At 49.1% G+C, this 23,579-nt stretch overlaps 1 protein-coding gene across 1 annotated transcript in view; it reads right to left on the bottom strand.

The window, feature by feature from the left end:
- The window catches only part of smad3b (SMAD family member 3b), a 63,435-nt gene extending 40,512 nt beyond the window's left edge, over positions 1–22,923 (bottom strand). Inside the window, exons 1-4 of the mRNA XM_072470439.1 lie at positions 22,734–22,923; positions 21,029–21,163; positions 15,266–15,340; positions 13,341–13,394 (exon numbers count right to left, since the gene is read on the bottom strand). Of these exons, the coding sequence (XP_072326540.1) occupies positions 13,341–13,394; positions 15,266–15,340; positions 21,029–21,163; positions 22,734–22,818 (349 nt within the window). The 5' untranslated portion in view covers positions 22,819–22,923. The remainder of the gene's footprint in view (positions 1–13,340; positions 13,395–15,265; positions 15,341–21,028; positions 21,164–22,733) is intronic.
- Between the last annotated feature and the right edge of the window lie 656 nt (positions 22,924–23,579).

Raw genomic sequence — 23,579 nt, 5'->3', positions numbered from 1 at the left:
AAAGTCCAGGTCAAGCCCAGCTGGGGGTTGGCACTATTTGGGGTAATGGATGAGCCGGGAGTGCAGGAGGCGAAAGAGGCCGGTATCCTGGCCTTTGCGTCCCTGGTAGCCCGGCGGAGGATCTTGCTATTATGGAAGGACGCAAAGCCCCCAGTGTGGAAGCCTGGATAAATGACATGGCAGGGTTCATTAAGTTGGAGAGGATAAAGTTTGCCTTGAGAGGGTCTGTGCAGGGGTCCTTCAGGCGGTGGCAACCGTTCCTAGACTATCTCGCGGAGCGCTAGGAGGAGGTCAGCAGCAGCAGCAGCAACCCGGGGGGGGGGGGGTTTCCCCAAGGGTACTTTTGAATGTTATATGGGGGGGGTTAATATATGTGGGAGAAACCCAATGTATAAGTAGTTTATTATTTTTGATTGTGGTGTTTGTGTTCTTTCTTCTTTTTGCTATGGGGGGTGGGTTTGCTTGTTACAAAAATTTTGTTGGAAAAATTTGAATAAACATATTTAAAAAAAAGAAAAAAAAAGAATTAGTTGGTAATACAGTTGTGAGAAAACCCTTGGGGATGAGTGACCATAACATGGTAGAACAATTTTTCACGGTGAACAGTGAGGTAGGTGATTCTGAGACCAGGGTGCTGAACCTCAATAAGAGGTAACTACGATGGTATGAGGCATGCGTTGGCAATGGCGGACTGGGAAACATTATTGAAAGGAAGGACGGTGGACAGGCAATGGAGGCTTTCAAGGAACAAATTGGTGAACTCTTGATGCAAGAATAGAAAGGGAACTGTGCCAAACCACGGCTTACAAGGAAAATTAGAGATAGTATTAGATTCAAAGAAGAGGCATACAAATTAGCTAGAAAAAGTAATTGACCTAAGGATTCAGTTTAAAATTTAGCAAAGGCAGACCAAGGGATTGGTTAAGAAGAGGAAAATACAATTTGAAAGTTAACTAGCGGGGAACATGAAAAACTGGCTATAAAATTGTCTATAGATATCTAAAGAGAAAAAGATCTCTCCCTCTCTCCCCTCTCAATCTTTCTCTCTCACCTCTCAATCTCCTTCTCTCTCGCACCTCTCAATCTCCCTCTCTCTCGCGCCTCTCAATCTCCCTCTCTCGCACCGCCCAATCTCCCTCTCCCGCACCTTTCAATCTCACGCACCTCTCAATCTTTCTCTCTCACCTCTTTGTCACACCTCTCAATCTCCCTCCCTCTCGCACCTCTCAATCTCCCTCCCTCTCGCACTTCTCAATCACACTCGCTCTCGCACCTCTCAATCTCCCTCCCTCTCGCACCGCCCAATCTCCCTCTCCCGCACCTCTCAATCTCTCGCACCTCTCAATCTTTCTCTCACCACTTTGTCACACCTCTCAATCTCTCGCATCTCTCAATCTCCCTCTCGCACCTCTCAATCTCCCTCTCTCACACCTCTCAATCTCCCTCTCTCGCACCTCTCAATCTCCCTCTCTCTCGCACTGCCCAATCTCCCTCTCTTGCACCTCTCAATCTCCCTCTCTCGCTCCTCTCAATCTCCCTCTCTCTCGCACCTCTCAATCTCCCTCTCTCGCACCTCTCAGTCTCCCTCTCTCACCTCTCAATCTTTCTCTCTCTCACCTCTTTCTGTCACACCTCTCAATCTCTCGTACCTCTCAATCTCCCTCTCTCGCACCTCTCAATCTCCCTCTCTCGCACCTCTCAATCTCCCTCCTTCTCGCACCTCTCAATCTCCCTCTCTCTCGCACCTCTCAATCTCCCTCTCTCGCACCTCTCAATCTCCCTCTCTCTCGCACCTCTCAATCTCCCTCTCTCGCAGCTCTCAATCTCCCTCTCTCACCTCTCAATCTTTCTCTCTCTCACCTCTTTCTGTCACACCTCTCAATCTCTCGTACCTCTCAATCTCCCTCTCTCGCACCTCTCAATCTCCCTCTCTTGCAGCTCTCAATCTCCCTCTCTCGCACCTCTCAATCTCCCTCTCTCAATCTTTCTCTCTCTCACCTCTTTCTGTCACACCTCTCAATCTCTCGTACCTCTCAATCTCCCTCTCTTGCACCTCTCAATCTCCCTCTCTCGCAGCTCTCAATCTCCCTCTCTCGCACCTCTCAATCTCCCTCTCTCGCACCTCTCAGTCTCCCTCTCTCTCGCACCTCTCAATCTCCCACTCTCACCTCTCAATCTTTCTCTCTCTCACCTCTTTCTGTCACACCTCTCAATCTCCCTCTCTCTCGCACCTCTCAATCTCCCTCTCTCGCACCTCTCAATCTCCCTCTCTCGCAGCTCTCAATCTCCCTCTCTCGCAGCTCTCAATCTCCCTCTCTCTCGCACCTCTCAATCTCCCTCTCTCTCGCACCTCTCAATCTCCCTCTCTCTCGCACTGCCCAATCTCCCTCTCTTGCACCTCTCAATCTCCCTCTCTTGCACCTCTCAATCTCCCTCTCTCTCTCGCACCTCTCAATCTCCCTCTCTCTCGCTCCTCTCAATCTCCCTCTCTCTCGCACCTCTCAATCTCCCTCTCTCGCACCTCTCAGTCTCCCTCTCTCACCTCTCAATCTTTCTCTCTCTCACCTCTTTCTGTCACACCTCTCAATCTCTCGTACCTCTCAATCTCCCTCTCTCGCACCTCTCAATCTCCCTCTCTTGCACCGCCCAATCTCCCTCTCTTGCACCTCTCAATCTCCCTCTCTCGCACCTCTCAATCTCCCTCTCTCGCACCTCTCAATCTCCCTCTCTCGCACCTCTCAATCTCCCTCTCTCGCACCTCTCAATCTCCCTCTCTCGCACCTCTCAATCTCCCTCTCTCGCACCTCTCAATCTCCCTCTCTCGCACCTCTCAATCTCCCTCTCTCGCACCTCTCAATCTCCCTCTCTCGCACCGCTCAATTTCCCTCTCTCGCACCGCTCAATCTCCCTCTCGCACCTCTCAATCTCCCTCTCTCGCAGCTCTCAATCTCCCTCGCTCGCACCTCTCAATCTCCCTCTCTCGCACCTCTCAATCTCCCTCCCTCTCACCGCCCAATCAATCTCTCGCACCTCTCAATCTTTCTCTCACCTCTTTGTCACACCTCTCAATCTCTCGCATCTCTCAATCTCCCTCTCTCGCACCTCTCAATCTCCCATTCTCTCGCGCCGCCCAATCTCCCTCTCTCGCACCGCCCAATCTCCCTCTCTCGCACCGCCCAATCTCCCTCTCTTGCACCTCTCAATCTCCCTCTCTTGCACCTCTCAATCTCCCGCTCTCTCGCACGTCTCAATCTCCCTCTCTCGCTCCTCTCAATCTTCCTCTCTCTCGCTCCCCTCAATCTCCCTCTCTCTCGCACCTCTCAATCTCCCTCTCTTGCACCGCTCAATCTCCCTCTCTCGCACCTCTCAATCTCTCGCACCTCTCAATCTCCCTCTCTCGCAGCTCTCAATCTCCCTCTCTCGCACCTCTCAATCGCCCTCCCTCTCGCACCTCTCAATCGCCCTCCCTCTCACCGCCCAATCTCCCTCTCCCGCATCTCTCAATCTCTCGCACCTCTCAATCTTTCTCTCACCTCTTTGTCACACCTCTCAATCTCTCGCATCACTCAATCTCCCTCTCTCGCACCTCTCAATCTCCCTCTCTCTCGCACCTCTCAATCTCCCTCTCTCGCCCCGCCCAATCTCCCTCTCTCGCACCTCTCAATCTCCCTCTCTCGCTCCTCTCAATCTTCCTCTCTCTCGCACCTCTCAATCTCCCTCTCTCTCGCACCTCTCAATCTCCCTCTCTCTCGCATCTCTCAATCTCCCTCTCTCGCACCTCTCAATCTCTCTCACCTCTCAATCTCCCTCTCTCGCACCTCTCAATCTCCCTCTCTCTCGCACCTCTCAATCTCTCTCTCTCTCGCACCTCTCAATCTCCCTCCCTCTCGCACCTCTCAATCTCCCTCCCTCTCACCGCCCAATCTCCCTCTCCCGCACCTCTCAATCTTTCTCTCACCTCTTTGTCACACCTCTCAATCTCTCGCATCTCTCAATCTCACTCTCTCGCACCTCTCAATTTCCCTCTCTCTCGCACCTCTCAATCTCCCTCTCTCGCACCTCTCAATCTCCCTCTCTCTCGCACCTCTCAATCTCCCTCTCTCGCTCCTCTCAATCTCCCTCTCTCGCTCCTCTCAATCTTCCTCTCTCTCGCACCTCTCAATCTCCCTCTCTCTCGCACCTCTCAAACTCCCTCTCTCGCACCTCTCAATCTCCCTTCTCTCGCACCTCTCAATCTCCCTCTCTCGCACCTCTCAATCTCCCTCTCTCGCACCTCTCAATCTCCCTCTCTTGCACCTCTCAATCTCCCTCCCTCTCGCACCTCTCAATCTCCCTCCCTCTCGCACCTCTCAATCTCCCTCCCTCTCGCACCTCTCAATCTCCCTCTCTCTCGCACCTCTCAATCTCCCTCTCTCGCACCTCTCAATCTCCCTCTCTCTCGCACCTCTCAATCTCCCTCTCTTGCACCTCTCAATCTCCCTCCCTCTCGCACCTCTCAATCTCCCTCTCTCCCACACCTCTCAATCTCCCTCTCTCGCACCTCTCAATCTCCCTCTCTCGCACCTCTCAAAGCTCTCAATCTCCCTCTCTCACCTCTCAATCTTTCTCTCTCTCACCTCTTTCTGTCACACCTCTCAATCTCTCGTACCTCTCAATCTCCCTCTCTCGCACCTCTCAATCTCCCTCTCTTGCACCGCCCAATCTCCCTCTCTTGCACCTTTCAATCTCCCTCTCTCGCAGCTCTCAATCTCCCTCTCTCGCACCTCTCAGTCTCCCTCTCTCTCGCACCTCTCAATCTCCCACTCTCTCGCCCTCTCAATCTCCCACTCTCACCTCTCAATCTTTCTCTCTCTCACCTCTTTCTGTCACACCTCTCAATCTCCCTCTCTCTCGCACCTCTCAATCTCCCTCTCTCGCACCTCTCAATCTCCCTCTCTCGCAGCTCTCAATCTCCCTCTCTCGCAGCTCTCAATCTCCCTCTCTCTCGCACCTCTCAATCTCCCTCTCTCTCGCACCTCTCAATCTCCCTCTCTCTCGCACCTCTCAATCTCTCTCTCTCGCACCTCTCAATCTCCCTCTCTCGCACCTCTCAATCTCTCTCACCTCTCAATCTCCCTCTCTCGCACCTCTCAATCTCCCTCTCTCTCGCACCTCTCAATCTCTCTCTCTCTCGCACCTCTCAATCTCTCTCTCTCACACCGCTCAATCTCCCACACCTCTCAATCTCCCTCTCTCGCACCTCTCAATCTCCCTCTCTCCCGCACCGCTCAATCTCCCTCTCCCGCACCGCTCAATCTCCCACTCTCGCACACCTCTCAATCTCCCTCTCTTGCACTTCTCAATCTCCCTCTCGCACCTCTTAATCTCCCTCTCCCGCACCGCTCAATCTCCCACTCTCGCACACCTCTGAATCTCCCTCTCTCCCACACCTCTCAATCTCCCTCTCTCGCACCGCTCAATCTCCCTCTCTCCCACACCTCTCAATCTCCCTCTCTCGCACCTCTCAATCTCCCTCTCTCTCGCACCTCTCAATCTCCCTCTCTCGCACCGCTCAATCTCCCACACCTCTCAATCTCCCTCTCTCGCACCTCTCAATCTCCCTCTCTCCCACACCTCTCAATCGCCCTCTCTCGCACCTCTCAATCTCCCTCTCTCGCACCTCTCAATCTCCCTCTCTCGCACCTCTCAATCTCCCTCTCTCGCACCTCTCAATCTCCCTCTCTCCCACACCTCTCAATCACCCACTCTCGCACCTCTCAATCTCCCTCTCTCCCACACCTCTCAATCTCCCTCTCCCGCACCGCTCAATCTCCCACTCTCGCACACCTCTCAATCTCCCTCTCTTGCACTTCTCAATCTCCCTCTCGCACCTCTTAATCTCCCTCTCCCGCACCGCTCAATCTCCCACTCTCGCACACCTCTGAATCTCCCTCTCTCCCACACCTCTCAATCTCCCTCTCTCGCACCGCTCAATCTCCCTCTCTCCCACACCTCTCAATCTCCCTCTCTCGCACCTCTCAATCTCCCTCTCTCTTGCACCTCTCAATCTCCCTCTCTCGCACCGCTCAAACTCCCTCTCTCGCACCGCTCAATCTCCCACACCTCTCAATCTCCCTCTCTCGCACCTCTCAATCTCCCCCTCTCCCACACCTCTCAATCTCCCTCTCTCCCACACCTCTCAATCGCCCTCTCTCGCACCTCTCAATCTCCCTCTCTCGCACCTCTCAATCTCCCTCTCTCGCACCTCTCAATCTCCCTCTCTCCCACACCTCTCAATCTCCCTCTCTCTCGCACCTCTCAATCTCTCTCTCTCTCGCACCTCTCAATCTCTCTCTCTCTCGCACCTCTCAATCTCTCTCTCTCTCGCACCTCTCAATCTCCCTCTCTCACACCTTTAAATCTCCCTCTCTCTCGCACCTCTCAATCCCCCTCACTTGCACCTCTCAATCTCCCTCTCTCTCGCACCTCTCAATCTCCCTCTCTCGCATCTCTCAATCTCCCACTCTCGCACCTCTCAATTTCTCTCTCTCGCACCTATCAATCTCCCTCTCTCGCACCTCTCAATCGCCCTCTCTCGTACCTCTCAATCTCCCTCTCTCGCACCTCTCAACCTCTCTCACCGCCCAATCTCCCTCTCTTGCACACCTCTCAATCTTCCACTCGCTCCACTCAATCTCCGCCTTTCGCACCACTCAATCTCCCTCTCTCTCGCACCTCTCAATCTCCCTCTCTCGCACCTCTCAATCTCCCTCTCTTGCACTTCTCAATCTGCCTCTTGCACCTCTCAATCTCCCTCTCGCACCTCTCAATCTCCCTCTCGCACCTCTCAATCTCCCTCTCGCACCTCTCAATCTCTCTCTCTCGCATCTCTCAATCTCCCTCTCTCGCACCTCTCAATCTCCCTCTCTCTCGCACCTCTCAATCTCCCTCTCTCTCGCACTGCCCAATCTCCCTCTCTCTCGCACCGCTCAATCTCCCTCTCTCTCGCACCGCTCAATCTCCCTCTCTTGCACCTCTCAATCTCCCTCTCGCACCTCTCAATCTCCCTCTATCTCTCGCACCACTCATCTCCCTCTCTCGCACTGCTCAATCTCCCTCTCTTGCACCTCTCAATCTCCTTCTCTTGCACCTCTCAATCTCCCTCTCTCTCGCACCACTTATCTCCCTCTCTCGCACCGCTCAATCTCCCTCTCTTGCACCTCTCAATCTCCCTCTCGCACCTCTCAATCTCCCTCTATCTCTCGCACCACTCATCTCCCTCTCTCGCACCTCTCAATCTCCCTCATCTAGCACCTCTCAATCTCCCTCTCTCTCTCGCACCTCTCAATCTCCCTCTATCTCTCGCACTGCTCAATCTCCCTCTCTCTCGCACCTCTTAATCTCCCTCTCCCGCACCACTCAATCTCCCACTCTCGCACACCTCTGAATCTCCCTCTCTCCCACACCTCTCAATCTCCCTCTCTCGCACCGCTCAATCTCCCTCTCTCCCACACCTCTCAATCTCCCTCTCTCGCACCTCTCAATCTCCCTCTCTCTCGCACCTCTCAATCTCCCTCTCTCCCACACCTCTCAATCTCCCTCTCTTGCACTTCTCAATCTCCCTCTCGCACCTCTTAATCTCCCTCTCCCGCACCGCTCAATCTCCCACTCTCGCACACCTCTGAATCTCCCTCTCTCCCACACCTCTCAATCTCCCTCTCTCGCACCGCTCAACCTCCCTCTCTCCCACACCTCTCAATCTCCCTCTCTCGCACCTCTCAATCTCCCTCTCTCTCGCACCTCTCAATCTCCCTCTCTCCCACACCTCTCAATCTCCCTCTCTTGCACTTCTCAATCTCCCTCTCGCACCTCTTAATCTCCCTCTCCCGCACCGCTCAATCTCCCACTCTCGCACACCTCTGAATCTCCCTCTCTCCCACACCTCTCAATCTCCCTCTCTCGCACCGCTCAATCTCCCTCTCTCCCACACCTCTCAATCTCCCTCTCTCGCACCTCTCAATCTCCCTCTCTCTCGCACCTCTCAATCGCCCTCTCTCGCACCTCTCAATCTCCCTCTCTCCCACACCTCTCAATCTCCCACTCTCGCACCTCTCAATCTCCCTCTCTCGCACCTCTCAATCTCCCTCTCTCGCACCTCTCAATCTCCCTCTCTCGCACCGCTCAAACTCCCACAGCTCTCAATCGCCCTCTCTCGCACCTCTCAATCTCCCTCTCTCGCACCTCTCAATCTCCCTCTCTCCCACACCTCTCAATCTCCCTCTCTCGCACCTCTCAATCTCCCTCTCTCCCACACCTCTCAATCTCCCACTCTCCCACCTCTCAATCTCCCTCTCTCCCACACCTCTCAATCTCCCTCTCTCGCACCTCTCAATCTCCCTCTCTCGCACCTCTCAATCTCCCTCTCTCTCACCTCTCAATCTCCCTCTCTCGCACCGCTCAAACTCCCACAGCTCTCAATCGCCCTCTCTCGCACCTCTCAATCTCCCTCTCTCTCACATCTCGTACTCACTCTCTCCCTCACACCTCTCAATCGCTCTCAAACGCACACTTCAGTAGCAGCTGCTACACATTTGTTTCTGTTCAGAACAGCTGTTCACAGTAGAATGCAGCTACCCAGCAGAATGTGTGTTCCCCATTTTGGAATAAAAGTTCCAGCTTCCACAATAACAGATATGTGTCTACAATCTCTTCCTTTGCACTCGTCCTTCGGAAATCACCGAGCCGAGATACCGCTGCGCAACCCAACAGCTCCCCGACACAAAATGACAATTAGTTACATCCGAGGCCAGGAAGGAGGGTTGTTAATGGTGGACATGGGCGTAGGCAAGTTTCAAATGGGGGCGGTATCTCAGGAAGACACTCAGTCTCTCACACAATCACGCACTTGCTCACCCAATGGCAAAGCACATACTGTCCAACAGGGATCAGAAGCAGCAGCCCTGGTTGATGTTTAAACCATATCAAGGTGTGAGTCACTAGATTCAGAATACCTAGAGGGGTTTGCTACACCAGGCAATGCCACCATCTCTGTGGGCACTGCAGTGTGGTAGAACAAGCTGTCCTGGTGAGCACGCAGGCAGAAAGAAAAATTGGACAAAGATAGACGCACGCTCGTTTCACATTTGTTACTGCAAGTAATGAACAGGAAGTGTAGTATTTCAGCCTGGCCTTCTGAGTCATCACGCTTCAGTGCAACATTTCCTGTTTACGTTTTAAAACAGCACTGCACCTAGTTCACGCCACTCGCACACAAAAACCCGACCTTCCTCTCCTGCAGGTTCTTGTAACTACATGGACAGCAAGGGTCCCCCAATCCAGTCCATATACAAACGCATCCCAGCCAGAGCGGACAGGATGGTGGCCAGGAGCTGGAAGCAATTGCGAATCTTCCCTTCCTCTCCCCGCTCCTAAAGATGACTGAAACCAGCTGCTAACGGGATGTTAGCATTGCCGGTGAGGTCAGCATTTATTGTCCATCCCTTGTGGCCCTTGAGAAATTGGCGGTGTGCCATCTCCTTTAACCACTGCAGTCCTTACTCAGCCATTTTAAAGGGCAGTTAAAAGTCAGCCGCGTTGCTGCATTTTCTGGAGTCATGTGTAGGCCACATCCATGAAAATTTCCTCCTTTGAAGAAACATGAGTGAACCAGATGGAATTTTACCACAGTTCAATATTTTGGTAATCATTATTGCTGAAGATACCAGCACTTTACATCAGATGCTAGATTCATTAACTAAATAAATTTTGCCTCTGGATCGACTCTGAAGCATTAGCCTGGCCTCTCAATTACTAGTCCAGTTACATTACCGCTATGCCACTGCCTCCCTTGCACTTGCATTGGGGCTAACTTTCCAAAACGCAGACTATAGATTGACTCTGTGACCTTTTGCGCGATTAACATCTTCATTAATTGGGCCCTCGGAGCAGGTCAGTGTGACTTCTCCCCAAACAGAGAGACGGCGGGAACAAGAGCCGCCAAGCTGGCCCGATGATCACACACCCAGCTCCACTGCAAAGGCCCAAGGCCCACAGCTGAGAGAGAGCGAAGACAGCAGGGCCAAGGGGGTCCAAAATAGGAATGAAATAGAAAAGAGCGGGGAACTATTTCAAACGGCGTGATGCCAATGTTTTGACGGCTGGTTATCTAGGGTTCCACTTTATTGCAAGTGTAAATTACAACCACAAATATAGTAAATGTTCTAACATGTCATATTATTATCATATGATATATAGTCGAACAGGCCAGAGTGATAGGATCACAAGAGATTGCCAAGGCTACAAGATGGCATTTTCCGGTAGTTTTATGAAATTAATCAGAACATTGAAAACGCTCAATCCATGGGGAGTTTCCCTTTCCAACACCATTCCCCTTCCCACAGAACCTAGTGGATAGATGTGAGTTGGAGAGAGTGTGCGATTTGGCACCTCAAATTGGTTTTACCGCTTGCTACTCATAAAAGGTTCACCAAAAGTCTGAAAAATTAGCACTGCCACCCCCAATAAAACAAAACGGACAAAAAGAGGCTTTCCACGTTTGGCTCTCGGTAAACAATCGAGCTTGGGTTTGTCTTAATCTGTAATGTGCTGGAGTCAGCAACACAATAAAGCGGGGAACCCGCAAAGTATATCTTGTTCTTTGTGGACATGGTTAGAGTTCAAAGTATAAATTTCCCCATGTCAACATGCATGTTACTTTTAACTCCAGTTCCTATTAAACAGACCTAGCACACGTACGTTGCAAGAAGCAACAGTTCCCAGACTTCAAACCCTGCCCTGCAGCAGTTGGCAAAACACAGAGCTGCCCCTGAAGCCTCCCTGCTCAGTTGCTGCTGTGCAACATCAAACAACAGCCTCTTGTTCACCGTGGGACGGTATACTGCAGCAGCATTGAGTCATGACAGGCAAACAAAGCCTGAACCGTGGGCCGGCGGCCAATGTAAACTCTATGACCCAGAGGTGAACTTCCAACCTCGCCCTCGGATTTTCTGATCACTCGAGAAACGCCAGCCCCGGAGGGACGCACCACCGCCTCCCGAAGCTGGTCAGTGAAACGGGGGCTGCAAATCCACGCTCGGGGCCCCAGCTTCAAGCTAAGCCGGGCCCCATCAGGGAAATCAGGCCATGGATAGGACAATTAAAAAGGCAGACTCACATTTCTGTAGCGCCTTTCAAGCTTCGGGGCTGGGGTGGGGAGGAGCAGACAGCTTTAGCGAGAGTGATGTACTTATTTGAATGTAGTGTGGGAAGCAAAGCAACAGGGCTGTGCACAGCAAGCCCCCACAAACAAGTATGAGGTAACTCAAGAGATGCTGACGGAGGGATAAACATGGGCGGCACGGCAGCACAGTGGTTAGCACTGTCGCTTCAAGCTCCAGGGTCCCAGGTTCGATTCCCGGCTTGGGTTACTGTCTGTGCGGAGTCTGCACGTTCTCCCCGTATCTGCGTGGGTTTCCTCCGGGTGCTCCGGTTTCCTCCCACAGTCCAAAGAAGTGCAGGTTAGGTGGATTGGCCAAGTTAAATTGTCTTTAGTGTCCAAAAAGAAAGGTTAGGTGGGGTTACCGGGTTACGGGGATGGGGTGGAGGTGTGGGCTTGGGTGGGGTGCTCTTTCCAGGGACTGGTGCAGACTCGATAGGCCGAATGGCCTCCTTCTGCACTGTACATTCTATGACGAAAGTGAACTGCCCTGCTCCTCTCTGAACAACGCCATTGAATCTTTTAGCTTCACCCGAGAGGGTAGGCGGAGCCTCGTGTAACTTCTCATCCAAAAGATGTGCACCTCAGGCCGTGGAGAACAAAAAATCGTGCTGCCAGTCTTTGAAGTGGATGTTGAACCCGGACCATTTCGTCTCAAGAGGCGCGAGAGAGTTACCAACCGAGTAGTGGCTTGGGGCTAGCCAGCTGAAGCCAAGGCCACCAATGCTGGAGCAAAGAAAACAAAGCATGTGCAAGAAGCCAGAATGATAGAGGCACAGAGATCTCAGAGGGGTGAGAGTTTTAAATACAAGGTCAAGACTGGGGGTCAGCGAGGGCAAGGGTGATGGGTGAATGGGACTTGGTGCGAGTGACTTTTGGCTTCAAACAGAAAGCATGTTTGTAAGCACTGTGAAGAAGAATAGGAACACAATACCTTTGAGGACAAACAATGTAAAAGGTACACTATTTCAAAACCAGGGACCTTGGGACCGAGTCCATGCCGGATTTCTGATCTTGCCGGTTTTTGGGTTGATCAGTTCAGGCTGGGTCATGTCATGGGTCGCTCTGACCACTCAAGAGTGCAGAACAAACGGGCAGACAAAGCCGATATCTAGTGACACATCAATGCAGCACGAACAAGCCGGTACGGTAATTCACTCATCGGATAATAATTAAAACCCTTGCACAGTAGCTTAAAAAAAGTCCAGTTTTCAGACATCAGAAGATTTCAGACCGATGGATTTGAGACACTGTACCTGCACTCAGTGTTTTGTCAGACGCATGCGATGCATTTACACTGCAGCATTGATTTATTGAGGCTGCATGCCTTCAGGCCCAACTCTTTGACCAAGCTATGAAGAAAAATCAGGCAAGTTTGAAGAAGTGCTTACTTCTGTACTCTGATCCCATGTCTGCCTCAAGTCAAGAAGTATGAAGATTAATCCCATCTTTTAGGGTAGCACAAGTGGCTAGCACTGTGGCTTCACAGCGCCAGGGACCCAGGTTTGATGCCCCGCTGGGTCACTGTCTGTGCGGAGTCTGCAAGTTCTCCCCGTGTTTGCGAAGGTTTCCTCCAGGTGCTCCGGTTTCCTCCCACAGTCCAAAGATGTGCAGGTCAGGTGGATTGGCCATGGTAAATTGCCCTTAGTGCCCAAAAAGGTTAGGAGGGGTTATTCGGTTACGGGGATAGGGTGGAAGTGAGAGCTTAAATGGGTCGGTGCAGACTCGATGAGCCAAATGGCCTCCTTCTGCACTGTATGTTCTATGTTCTATGTTCTTTCACGCCCAATCCTGGTCTGACAGAAAGCACATAGCACTGAAACAAGCCATACAGCCCAAGTGGTCTGTGCTACCATTTATGCTCCACCCCTGATCTCACCCGATCACCATACCCTCCCTTTGTCCCTCATGTACTTATCCAGTTTCCCCTTAAATGCATCTCTGCTATTTAACTCACCTAAGCGTTGCAAGTTCCTCATTCTCGCCAATCTCTTGGGAAAGAAGCTTCTCCTGAGTTTCCCTATTGAATTCGAGAGTGACTATTATTTCTTCTTTAGGACTTCTTTGTGTCTACACTATCAAACCGGGAAAACTTCACTCTTTCAATCGTTACATTAAGAGTTGATTCAGCTACAGGAGCACTTACCCAAGTTGCTGTGCGTGGGCGACAAGGGGTTTGGCGACAAATCAGCCGTGGAACCTAAGAGACAGAGCAGTGATCAGGATCAAGGCTGGGAAGAAATTCATTTCTTTACAATATGTTTCATTTGATCAACATTGACAGAAAGACTTTCTACTTATAGGCCTTATTTCAGATGAATATTTCATACATTTGCACATTTAATTATGAAATTGATAACAATGTCATCAGTGATATAATTCAAAATGCACAATATCCAAATAGTTTTATTTTAAAGGAATTGGCTAACTTTATTGCTCGTGTCTGCTCCCTCAGTCACCACCTCACATCTCCCACCGTCACTTCTGTTAGGTAATCACAAATTCTTGGTATTTTTCACCCTCACTCCCACTTTTTCACCTACACTACAGCTTACCATTTAGCTTTCGCAATGAAGAAACTACTTCAATTCAACTCATCGCACCTCTGAGAAACAAAAATAAATCCTACCAACTGGGAAGAAGGTTGAGCATTTCCATTAAAAAAAAAGGTTGAGTTTTTGAAATTACTTCTTTCACGGCACGTGGGGGTCACCGACAAGGTCAGCATTTGTCACCCATCTCGAATTGCCTTTGAATTGGCTTTCTAGGCCATGTCAAGAGAGTTTAAAGAGTTGCTGCAGGTTTGGAGTCACATGTAGGTCAGACCAGATAAAACATGGCAGATTTCCTGCCCTAAAGGGCGCTAGTGATGCGATTGTTTCTTATGACAATCAATGGGACTTTCGTAGACATGGTTATCGAGACTAGCTCCCAGATTTTAATTAGTTGAATCTTATTGCACCAGCTGGGGTGTTAAAATGTGTTGCTTTGGGGGAAAAAAATACACCTTAAATGCTTTTGTTATAGAAGTATTGGAAATGGGTGGAGGGGGTGGGGTGCTATTTTACTGATAGTCATGCATCATCCAATTGAGTGCTTCATTTCTGATTGGTTTGTAAGGTGGTCAGGAGGTCATGTGATGAAGCCTTCAGGAATATGGTCAACCAGGGTTGGCAACTCCATTCCAGAGAAAGCTGGGCAGTGGATAATGGGGTTGGGGGACAGATTACACTGGGCATTGCACAAAAGAACTGTCAGATGTAGAATAAAGAGCCTCCAACTCCGTTGCCAGAAAGTCCATTGTGCATTAGGTTTAAATCTGCATTCCTGGGCAGAAATACTCATGTTGCAGCTGCACAAAACTCTGGTGCGGCCGCATTTGGAGTATTGCGTGGAATTCTGGTTGCCGCATTATAGGAAGGATGTGGAAGCATTGGAAAGGGTGCAGAGGAGATTTACCAGAATGTTGCCTGGTTTGGAGGGAAGATCTTATGAGGAAAGGCTGAGGGACTTGAGGCTGTTTTCGTTAAAGCGAAGAAGGTTAAGCGGTGACTTAATTGAGGCACACAAGATGATCAGAGGATTGGATAGGGTGGACAGTTGAGAGCCTTTTTCCTCGGATGGTGATGTCTAGCACGAGGGGACATAGCTTTAAATTGAGGGGAGATAGATATAGGACAGATGTCAGAGGGAGGTTCTTTACTCAGAGAGTAGTAAGGGTGTGGAATGCCCTGCCTGCAACAGTAGTGGACTCGTCAACACTAAGGGCATTCAAATGGTCATTGGCTAGACATATGGACAATAAGGGAATAGTGTAGATGGGCTTTAGAGTGGTTTCACAGTTCGGCGCAACATCGAGGGCCGAAGAGCCTGTACTGCGCTGTAATGTTCTATGTTCTATGTACATCACCAGTTCCCGCTTTCTCCAATTCAAGCAGCATTATGAACCATGGCTACAAAGATTAGAATACTTCTGTACTTAACAACTAGAGTTGGTCAGTGACACGCCAACTGCTCTCTCCTTAAATGGGTCTTTGAGATTTGACACGTGACTGCCCCATCACACATTACCTGTGTCCATGCTATGGTTCATCTGATGGTCACTGGTTTCCCCATCCTCACTGATATAACCTGGCGGTGGAGTCTCTAAGCAAGAAGAAAGAGGAAGCACAATTTGTAACTGTATCAATGCAACATTCGGATCCACATCTCGAAGATCAAGGTTGGGTTAAACTTTGTTTGAACTCAAGCTTCATCTCCAGACTCAATTTCGATGATGGAGGGCATCAAAATCTGGAGTCCAGTTCTTTCCCAAATTGGTGCCTTTCTTTCGGAGATTTGGCACTTAGGCCATTGGTTATCTGATGGTTTCTGCACTTTAGCAGAAGTTCCAGTTTCATCACACTACAAATGACAAATACAAAGTTCAACATGACCCCATTATATTTAGATACGTGGCATCCTAAAACTGTTGCTTTACATAGTCAGTCTTGGTTTACAGATGATACACTGAACAGATTGGGCTTAATAATCTACATTTAAATATATATGTTTGTTTAAATCATTCACATCCAGACTTAATACAATCGGTCTTGTGCATCACGCGTAAAATAATTGAACGCATTAGTTTTTAGCAAGGTATATCGTGGTCAAGGACTTCTCGAGCCCTGGGCATCCTCTGGATCTGGCTCTCTATCTTCCATTTGAGAAATAGTCTCAAATGTCTTATGCATGCTCGAAATATAATCCAGCAGCCTTGGACAGGATACACCGCTGTGCACATAATCTAGTGTCCTTCTTCCACCCACCTCCTTCTTTGTACAGTAACTGCATGCTAATGATAATATCAGAGTGCTGTTTGCAGTTGTTGAGCTTGAACCTTGGTTTAAAATGCGCAATGCAAATGCTGAGAATTTGAGGCAAATCACAAGTCTGGAGGTAGCTGCAGCTTGAAAGATAAACAGACAAATGTTTTTGGGCACGGGGCTCCTTCACAAGAACAAATCTGATTCGGTTGAAAATATTCGCTCACGTTTTGAGGTGTAAGGGGGCAGCACGGTGGCGCAGTGGTTAGCCCTGCAGTCTCACGGCGCCAAGGTCCCAGGTTCGATCCCGGCTCTGGGCCACTGTCCGTGCGGAGTTCGCGCATTCGCCCCGTGTTTGCGTGGGTTTCGCCCCCACAACCCAAAGATGTACAGGCTAGGTAGATTGGCCGTGCTAAATTGCCCCTTAATTGGAAAAAATGAATTGGGTACTCTAAATTTATTTTTTTTTAAAAAAAGTTTTGAGGTGTAGGGAGAATGAATGATACAAAAAAAGAGATGGGATGTAAAGGTGCATTACAGTCACTCCTCCGTGATGTAATGTGGACAGCGGGGGCATGGGTAAATTGGAATAGGCTGCTTCTGTGATGTCTTACTGAACAGAACTGCAGTCGACAATTGTTCATGGTTTTGTACCCAGTGTGTACATTCCACCTTGCACGATACAGCAATTAATTTGGCTCACTGGCAGCCCATTTGCCCGTGCCCTAGATACTGACTGTTTGTAAACGTCAGGACCACGGAGAATGGTCATTGTCCAGACATTTCTCACGGACGAACCCCGACAGACAGTGACCGTCTTGGCGTCGCGGAACTGTGATCAGGAACAGCAAACCCTGACTCAGCCACCGTGGTGGGGGGAAGCAGACCTACCTTGAAGAAGGGGTCTACACCCCGCTCCCCCCCCCTCCCACCGCCCGGGGTAGATTAAACTGGGACCAGGCTGGCGACATAGATGGGGAAGGCCATAAAGATAATGGGTGTAACAATGACCCCAGAGAGCTATCGACAGCAATTGCTCAGCTGCCTTTAGGGCCTTTAGCTCAGAGAGAGAGCATAATGAAGTCTGGCTCCAGGAGATCAAATTCAATTGGCTAAGAGATTTTTAATATCAAATAAGGTAGTCCCCACAAGATTATCAGCAAGTACCAAGATGTTTTCCAGGAAGAATTGGGATAAAACCATTCACATTTGTGTGGATTACAAGCTGACAGTGAACCAAGCCGTAATGCTGGACAAGTACCCTATAGTCAAAAGCCGATGTTTTATACACAAAACGGGTTGGAGCAACTGGAGTTGGACCATGCCTCGAAGGAATAGGTGACCGAAAACACCGATAAGTGGTTGGACCAGTACACACACTTGCCCTTTGGAGTTTCATCAGCGTGTGCTATACTCCAAAGAACCATGGAGAGTTTACTGCAAGGCTTGCCAGAAGTCATCGTGTACACGGATGACATATTGGCAACAGGACTGATAGAAGGAGAACACTTGTCGAATTTGGAAGAAGCATTGAGGAGGTCCCAGGAAGCAGGAGTGCGCCTCAAGAGACAGAGGTGCATCTTCCAGGTTAATGAGGTGACGTACCTGGGTTATCGGGTAGACGCACAAGGGTTGCACTCCATGGAGGACAAGGTGAAAACAATCAAGGAAGCACCGGAGCCTAGAATACCTCAGAACTCAAATCCCTTCTGGGGATGGTCAACTATTATGGGTGGTTCCACCCAAACCAGTCAACAATGTCAGCTCCACTACTTGTAGTATTAAAGACCTGGGATTCATGTCGCATTACATTCATCCCCCACCATCTGGCCTGCGAAATCCTACCAACTGTCCTGGCTTGACACAATTCACACCTCTTTAACCTGGGGTTACCCCATCTCTGGATCTGTAAAGATTTAATCACCTGCTAATGCTCGCATTCCAAGCATTGTCTGGCATCTTTGAATCTGTCTATATATATGTTTCTGGAACATACCTCTTCATTCACCCGAGGAAGGAGCAGTGCTCCGAAAGCTAGTGACATCGAAACAAACCTGTTGGACTTTAACCTGGTGTTGTAAGACTTCTTACTGTGCTCACCCCAGTCCAACGCCGGCATCTCCACATCATGTAGTATTAAAGAAATGCCAGAGATGGGTATGGAAGGCACTACAAAAAGATGCATTTAATCAGGTCAAGCAGTCGTGTTTACGGGTGACACTTCCGAGCCCACCATGAAGACAACACTAACTAACATGTGATGCATCCCCGTATGGTGCTGGGGCATTTTTATCCCACAGTATGGATGAGTGGTCGGCGAGACCTGTGGCACAGGCATCGGGAATCCCTACAGACTCGGAGAAGAAGAACTATTCACAAATTGAGAGGCAGGGCCTAGCTGTCCTCTGTGGAATCAAACAGTTCTACCAATATTTATATGAGAGACATTTCACTTCAGTGACAGACCACAAGCCACTGTTAGTTATTCAAGGAGGATAAGGTTAATTCCACCACTGGCTTCGGCCTGGATACAGTGTTGGGCGTTTTTCTTGTTGGCTTAGGAATATCGAACATCGTCCAGATCCGCAAGCTTTTCCAGTCACTTTTCCAGTGCCAGCTCTCAACAGAGTAAGTAAAGGACAAACAGAGATTGAGTGTTGTTGATGGGGAAACAGATGGCATTGTACGAATGGCAGAAGGAGAGAGCTTCAGGAGGAAATGAAGGCATCAGGAGAGAGGAGCTTAGCTGCGAGGATGGTTATAGTTATCTGGGGATCGAGAGTAGTCGTCCCCAGGCCAGAAAGAGAATTATCACTGGGAGAGTTACATGGTGCCCACCCATCCAGGTGTGTCTAAAATGAGGATGATGTGGAGATGCCGGCGTTGGACTGGGGTGAGCACAGTACGAAGCCTTACAACACCAGGTTAAAGTCCAACAGGTTTGTTTCGATGTCACTAGCTTTCGGAGCGCTGCTCCTTCCTCAGGTGAATGAAGAGGTATGTTCCAGGAACATATATATAGACAGATTCAAAGGTGCCAGACAATGCTTGGAATGCGAGCATTAGCAGGTGATTAAATCTTTACAGATCCAGAGATGGGGTAACCCCAGGTTAAAGAGGTGTGAATTGTACCAATCAATTCTGTCCTGGCTTGACACAATTCACACCTCTTTAACCTGGGGTTACCCCATCTCTGGATCTGTAAAGATTTAATCACCTGCTAATGCTCGCATTCCAAGCATTGTCTGGCATCTTTGAATCTGTCTATATATGTGTTTCTGGAACAGACCTCTTCATTCACCTGAGGAAGGAGCAGCGCTCCGAAAGCTAGTGTTTGAAACAAACCTGTTGGACTTTAACCTGGTGTTGTAAGACTTCGTACTAAAATGAGGATGTTAGCAAAGAAGCTACATGTGGCGGCCTGGCATTGACGCTGCAATTGAAAAAGAGTGGTAAAGCACCGTGATCAGTTTCAGCAGGAGTTACCTGCCGCAGCTCCATTAAATCCACGGTGGCCAGGTCGACCATGGATTAGGGTCCACGTCGGCTATGTGGGACCATTTATGGGCACGATGTTTTTGATGTCCATTCTAAGTGGATGGAGGCGTTTGAGACGAGGTCCACAACTGCTTACGCAACAGTCGAGAAACTGCACCAGTGTTTCGCAATCCAAGGGATCCCAGAGGTCTCCGTTTCGGACAACGGAGCGGCTTTTACCGGTGCTAGGTTTCAGTCGTTTATGACTTTTAACGGAATGAAACATCTCAGAATGGCTCCGCAGCGTCCTTCCTCCAATGGACTAGCCTAGAGGGCAGTGCAGACTTTCAAGGTTAGCTTGAAGAAGTAACCTTTAAACGCCAAGTTGATTAGGTTCCTGCTATTGTACAAGATCACCCCGCATGTGACCACCTGGAGTCCCTCCAGCTGAGCTGCTGATGGGACGTGGTTGGGGACAAGGTAAAGCCTCATGTTCCCACATTTAGCTGGGAGAATGGAGACAAGCCAGAGCAACCACAATTTGTTTAAAAGCGCAAGAGCCTTCAAGATAGAAAGTCCAGCAGGTTCCAGGAGTTGTTGCGGCCAGAACAGGGGCCAGTGCAATATGCGGCTAAAATACAGGACAAGATTTTAAAGAAGCATGTGGACCACTCGCCGTCCCAAGAGCTGGTGCTGAGACCTGCTCCAACTGTACCAGCAAGAAGCTTTGTGGGTTGCCCGAGGAGGGAACCGTTAAGTCAGCAAGTAACAGGCCAGAGTGTTATCCGCCAGGAAACAGAGGAAGGTGAAAGGTCGGCACAAGGAGGTCCTTGTGAAATAAGGCCAACAGTAACAACCTCACTGGAGCAATGCCGCTCCTAGAGAAACAAGTTGTCACTGGACAGACTGAGTTATTGATGGACTAGTGTAAAAGTGTTCATGATCGTCACTGTTGTGGCAATTGTGTCATTTAATTATTCCCACGTGTAAAAAGGGAGAGGAATGTAGTAGCTAGCCCCCCTTTAAGGGGTGTTCTGAGGAAGGGGTCATGTGACCTGCTACTCCAATCAGGGACGGGAGTTGGGAATTAATGGGACGTGTTGGGACTAAACCCAGCAGTTGGACCCCAGAGCTGAGAATGGAAGGACCATGTAAAAGCACATTGGAAACAGTTATTTAAATTAACTGGTAGGGACAATTCTTGACGTTATTACATACACAAAAGTTGTTTGTGACACTGATGTGTCACAATCTGATAGTATGTTAACATAAGTGTTCGTTCAAATTCTGCTTCAAAATGAAACCAGTTACTTTTCTGTCTTCCACTTTGTCTGCCAATGGAATAATTTACATTTCTTTTTTAAAAATATTTTAAATAAACATCAGCGTAGCAATTTAAAAAAAACATAATTTACATTGCACACATTTAACTAAGATTTAACAATCTCTCCCTCAACCTGAAAACAATTCATCGCCTATCTAGCTGCATTTCCGATGTGACAAATAAGGAAATGTAATTTGCCAGAATATTACGTTCAGCACCATTTAGTACCTGGTATATAGTTGCTCTGTGGTTCTATGCCTGCTGGGAAGTTTGTGTTCTCTGGGATGGAATGTGTATAGTCATCCAGGGGTGGAAATTCAGAGGGGATCTCAGTGTGTCTCGGCACCAGAACAGGTGGTAAAACTGTGAGGGGAAAAAACACACAAAGAATAGAAAGGACTTGGTTCTCTTTTTATGCGAGGCCACTGCCATAACTTCCCTATTTAAAGTTGTGTCCTTTCCTATCCTGACTTGGGTCTTCCTGTACCAAACGAGCGTCAGTTTGGCAAGTTCTCACCTCTGAGCCATCACATTTTGGTTTGAGGCTACGCACTCCAAAATGCCGAGGGCTGGTGCAGTACTGACGGGGTGCTGCATCGCCTGAAGTACTGTCCACTGAATGAGAGGTTAAACAGAGGCCGCCTCTTCAGGTGAACGTTTAGCATTGCCTCGCGCTATTTGGAGAGCAGAACGCTCTTGAAGGCCAACTTGCTTCCCTCAAAAAGTAAATTAAATAACATTCATGAGTACATGCAAAACAAGGTTCGATAGTGTTTTGGACACTAATGGAATACAGCGATATGGGGATTATGCAGGTGGTATTAAGGTAGGAGACTGTCAAACAGACTCAAAGGGCCAGATGACTGACTCCTGCTACTTGTTATGCATTGCTGTCCATTGCATTGTTTGTGGGACTTTATTGCGCGCACCCTGGCTAATACATCTACCAACAACAACTGAAAATAATTGCGGCACCTTGAGCGACATGATTTACAAATTCCTTATTTCTGTCCTGTTCCATTCTTCAACCCCAGGCAAAGGTAGCTGGCGTCAGCCTTTTCCTTTCCAAACATTAGTCCGTCTGCGTTTTACAATGTTTGCTCTTGGTTATCACAGCTTGTGGTTTAGAACATGCAGTCATGTTGTCTGATCTCCACCTGGCTTGTCTAAAGTCTTCTATTTGCATTCATCATACCAATTTCCTTCCAGTTAAAAAAACAATTCTTGGGCTAGCTATCTGTCTCTTTTTCAAAAGTGACGTTAGCTAACAACCCTCAGGGCGGCACGGTGGCGCAGTGGTTAGCACTGCTGCCTCACAGCGCCGAGGACCCAGGTTCAATGCTGGCCCGGGGTCACTGTCCGTGTTGAGTTTGCACATTCTCCTTGTGTCTGCGTGGGACTCACCCCCACAAACCAAAGATGTGCAGGGTAGGTGAATTGGCCACGTTAAATTGCCCATTAATTGGAGAAGAAAGAATTGGGTACTCGAAAATTATTTTTTTTAAAGCTAATAATGATCAGGAAAGACGGAAGAGAGAGGAGCTGCTTTCTCTTGGAGTTTTGAGGGGTAGCCTTTAAAATTAGGTAAGGGTTCAATAGGGTAGGTGTAGAGAAGATATTTCCATCAACGGGGGAGACCAAAACTAGAGGTGATAAATATCAAATAGTCATTAATAAATCCAATAGTGAGTTAATGGAGAAACCTCATGAACTTCGGCAGTGGTTAGAATGTGGAACTCGCTACCACGAGACGTGGATAAGGCAGGGAAATAGCATTGATCCATTTAATGGAAAGCTAGAAGAGGGTAAGAAGGAGAAAGAAATTAAAGGATATCCTGATTGGGTTAGGTGAATTAGGGTTTAGAGGAGGTTCATGTGGGACATAAACACCAACGCGGACCCCGTTGGGTCTGCTACCAGTGCAGTAACTCACCCGGCGTCTCCACTCTTTGGTAATGGTATGGATTCACGCAGACCTCGTCCTTCTTCATGTGAAAGGCAAATTCACACATTTCCATGGCTCGAAGCTCATGGTGACTGTGAAGATCTGGCCACCGCCAGAGACGACAGTAGATGACGTGGGGCAGACCTTTCCGATGGGACACTTGGAGCCTTCCATCAAGAGACCTAAGAGGAGAACATTACAAGTCAGTCAGAACTCGGGTTCAATAACAGGTTAACCATTCACAGCACCGTGGTGCACCCACTCCAGATATTCAGTGATTCAGTAAGGTGGCTCATCGCCACCTTCGCAAAGGCAATCAGGGACAGGCAACAAATGCCTCACATCCCACGAAAAGAGCACAAAACACATCTTAAGACACATCTAATTTTATCCAAAAATCATTCATGTGGATGATAACAATAATGATGGGATTTTCCCAACAATGAGTCAGAAAAATACCAGTCAATTAATGTTGTTGTAAAACAGACACTGTAAAGTACTTTGGAATGCTGCAGGCATGCATCATTTCTTTCTGTCTCCCTTTTGCTTGGGTATTTTGTGTTCATTGAGGCAAAGGAACTTAGTTTCTGGGAGGGAGGGAAATCTTCCCATGTCAGGCAGTGTCCAGAATAAGTCAGGCACAACTAGGGTTAGACGGAGAGTGAAACCTCTGCCACAACACCCCATTGTGCCGCAGCCCAACACCTGCAATGTCACCAAATGGAGTTACTTAGGGGAGTACGTTAGCACAGTGGTTAGCACAGTTGCTTCACAGCTCCAGGGTTCCAGGTTCGATTCCCAGCTTGGGTCACTGCCTGTGCGGAGTTTGCACTT

The sequence above is a fragment of the Scyliorhinus torazame genome, chromosome 12 (genome assembly GCF_047496885.1).
Source record: "Scyliorhinus torazame isolate Kashiwa2021f chromosome 12, sScyTor2.1, whole genome shotgun sequence".
Classification (NCBI taxonomy): Eukaryota; Metazoa; Chordata; class Chondrichthyes; order Carcharhiniformes; family Scyliorhinidae; genus Scyliorhinus; species Scyliorhinus torazame.
Note: the sequence above shows the minus strand (reverse complement) of the source record. Positions and strands in the feature narration are given on the sequence as shown.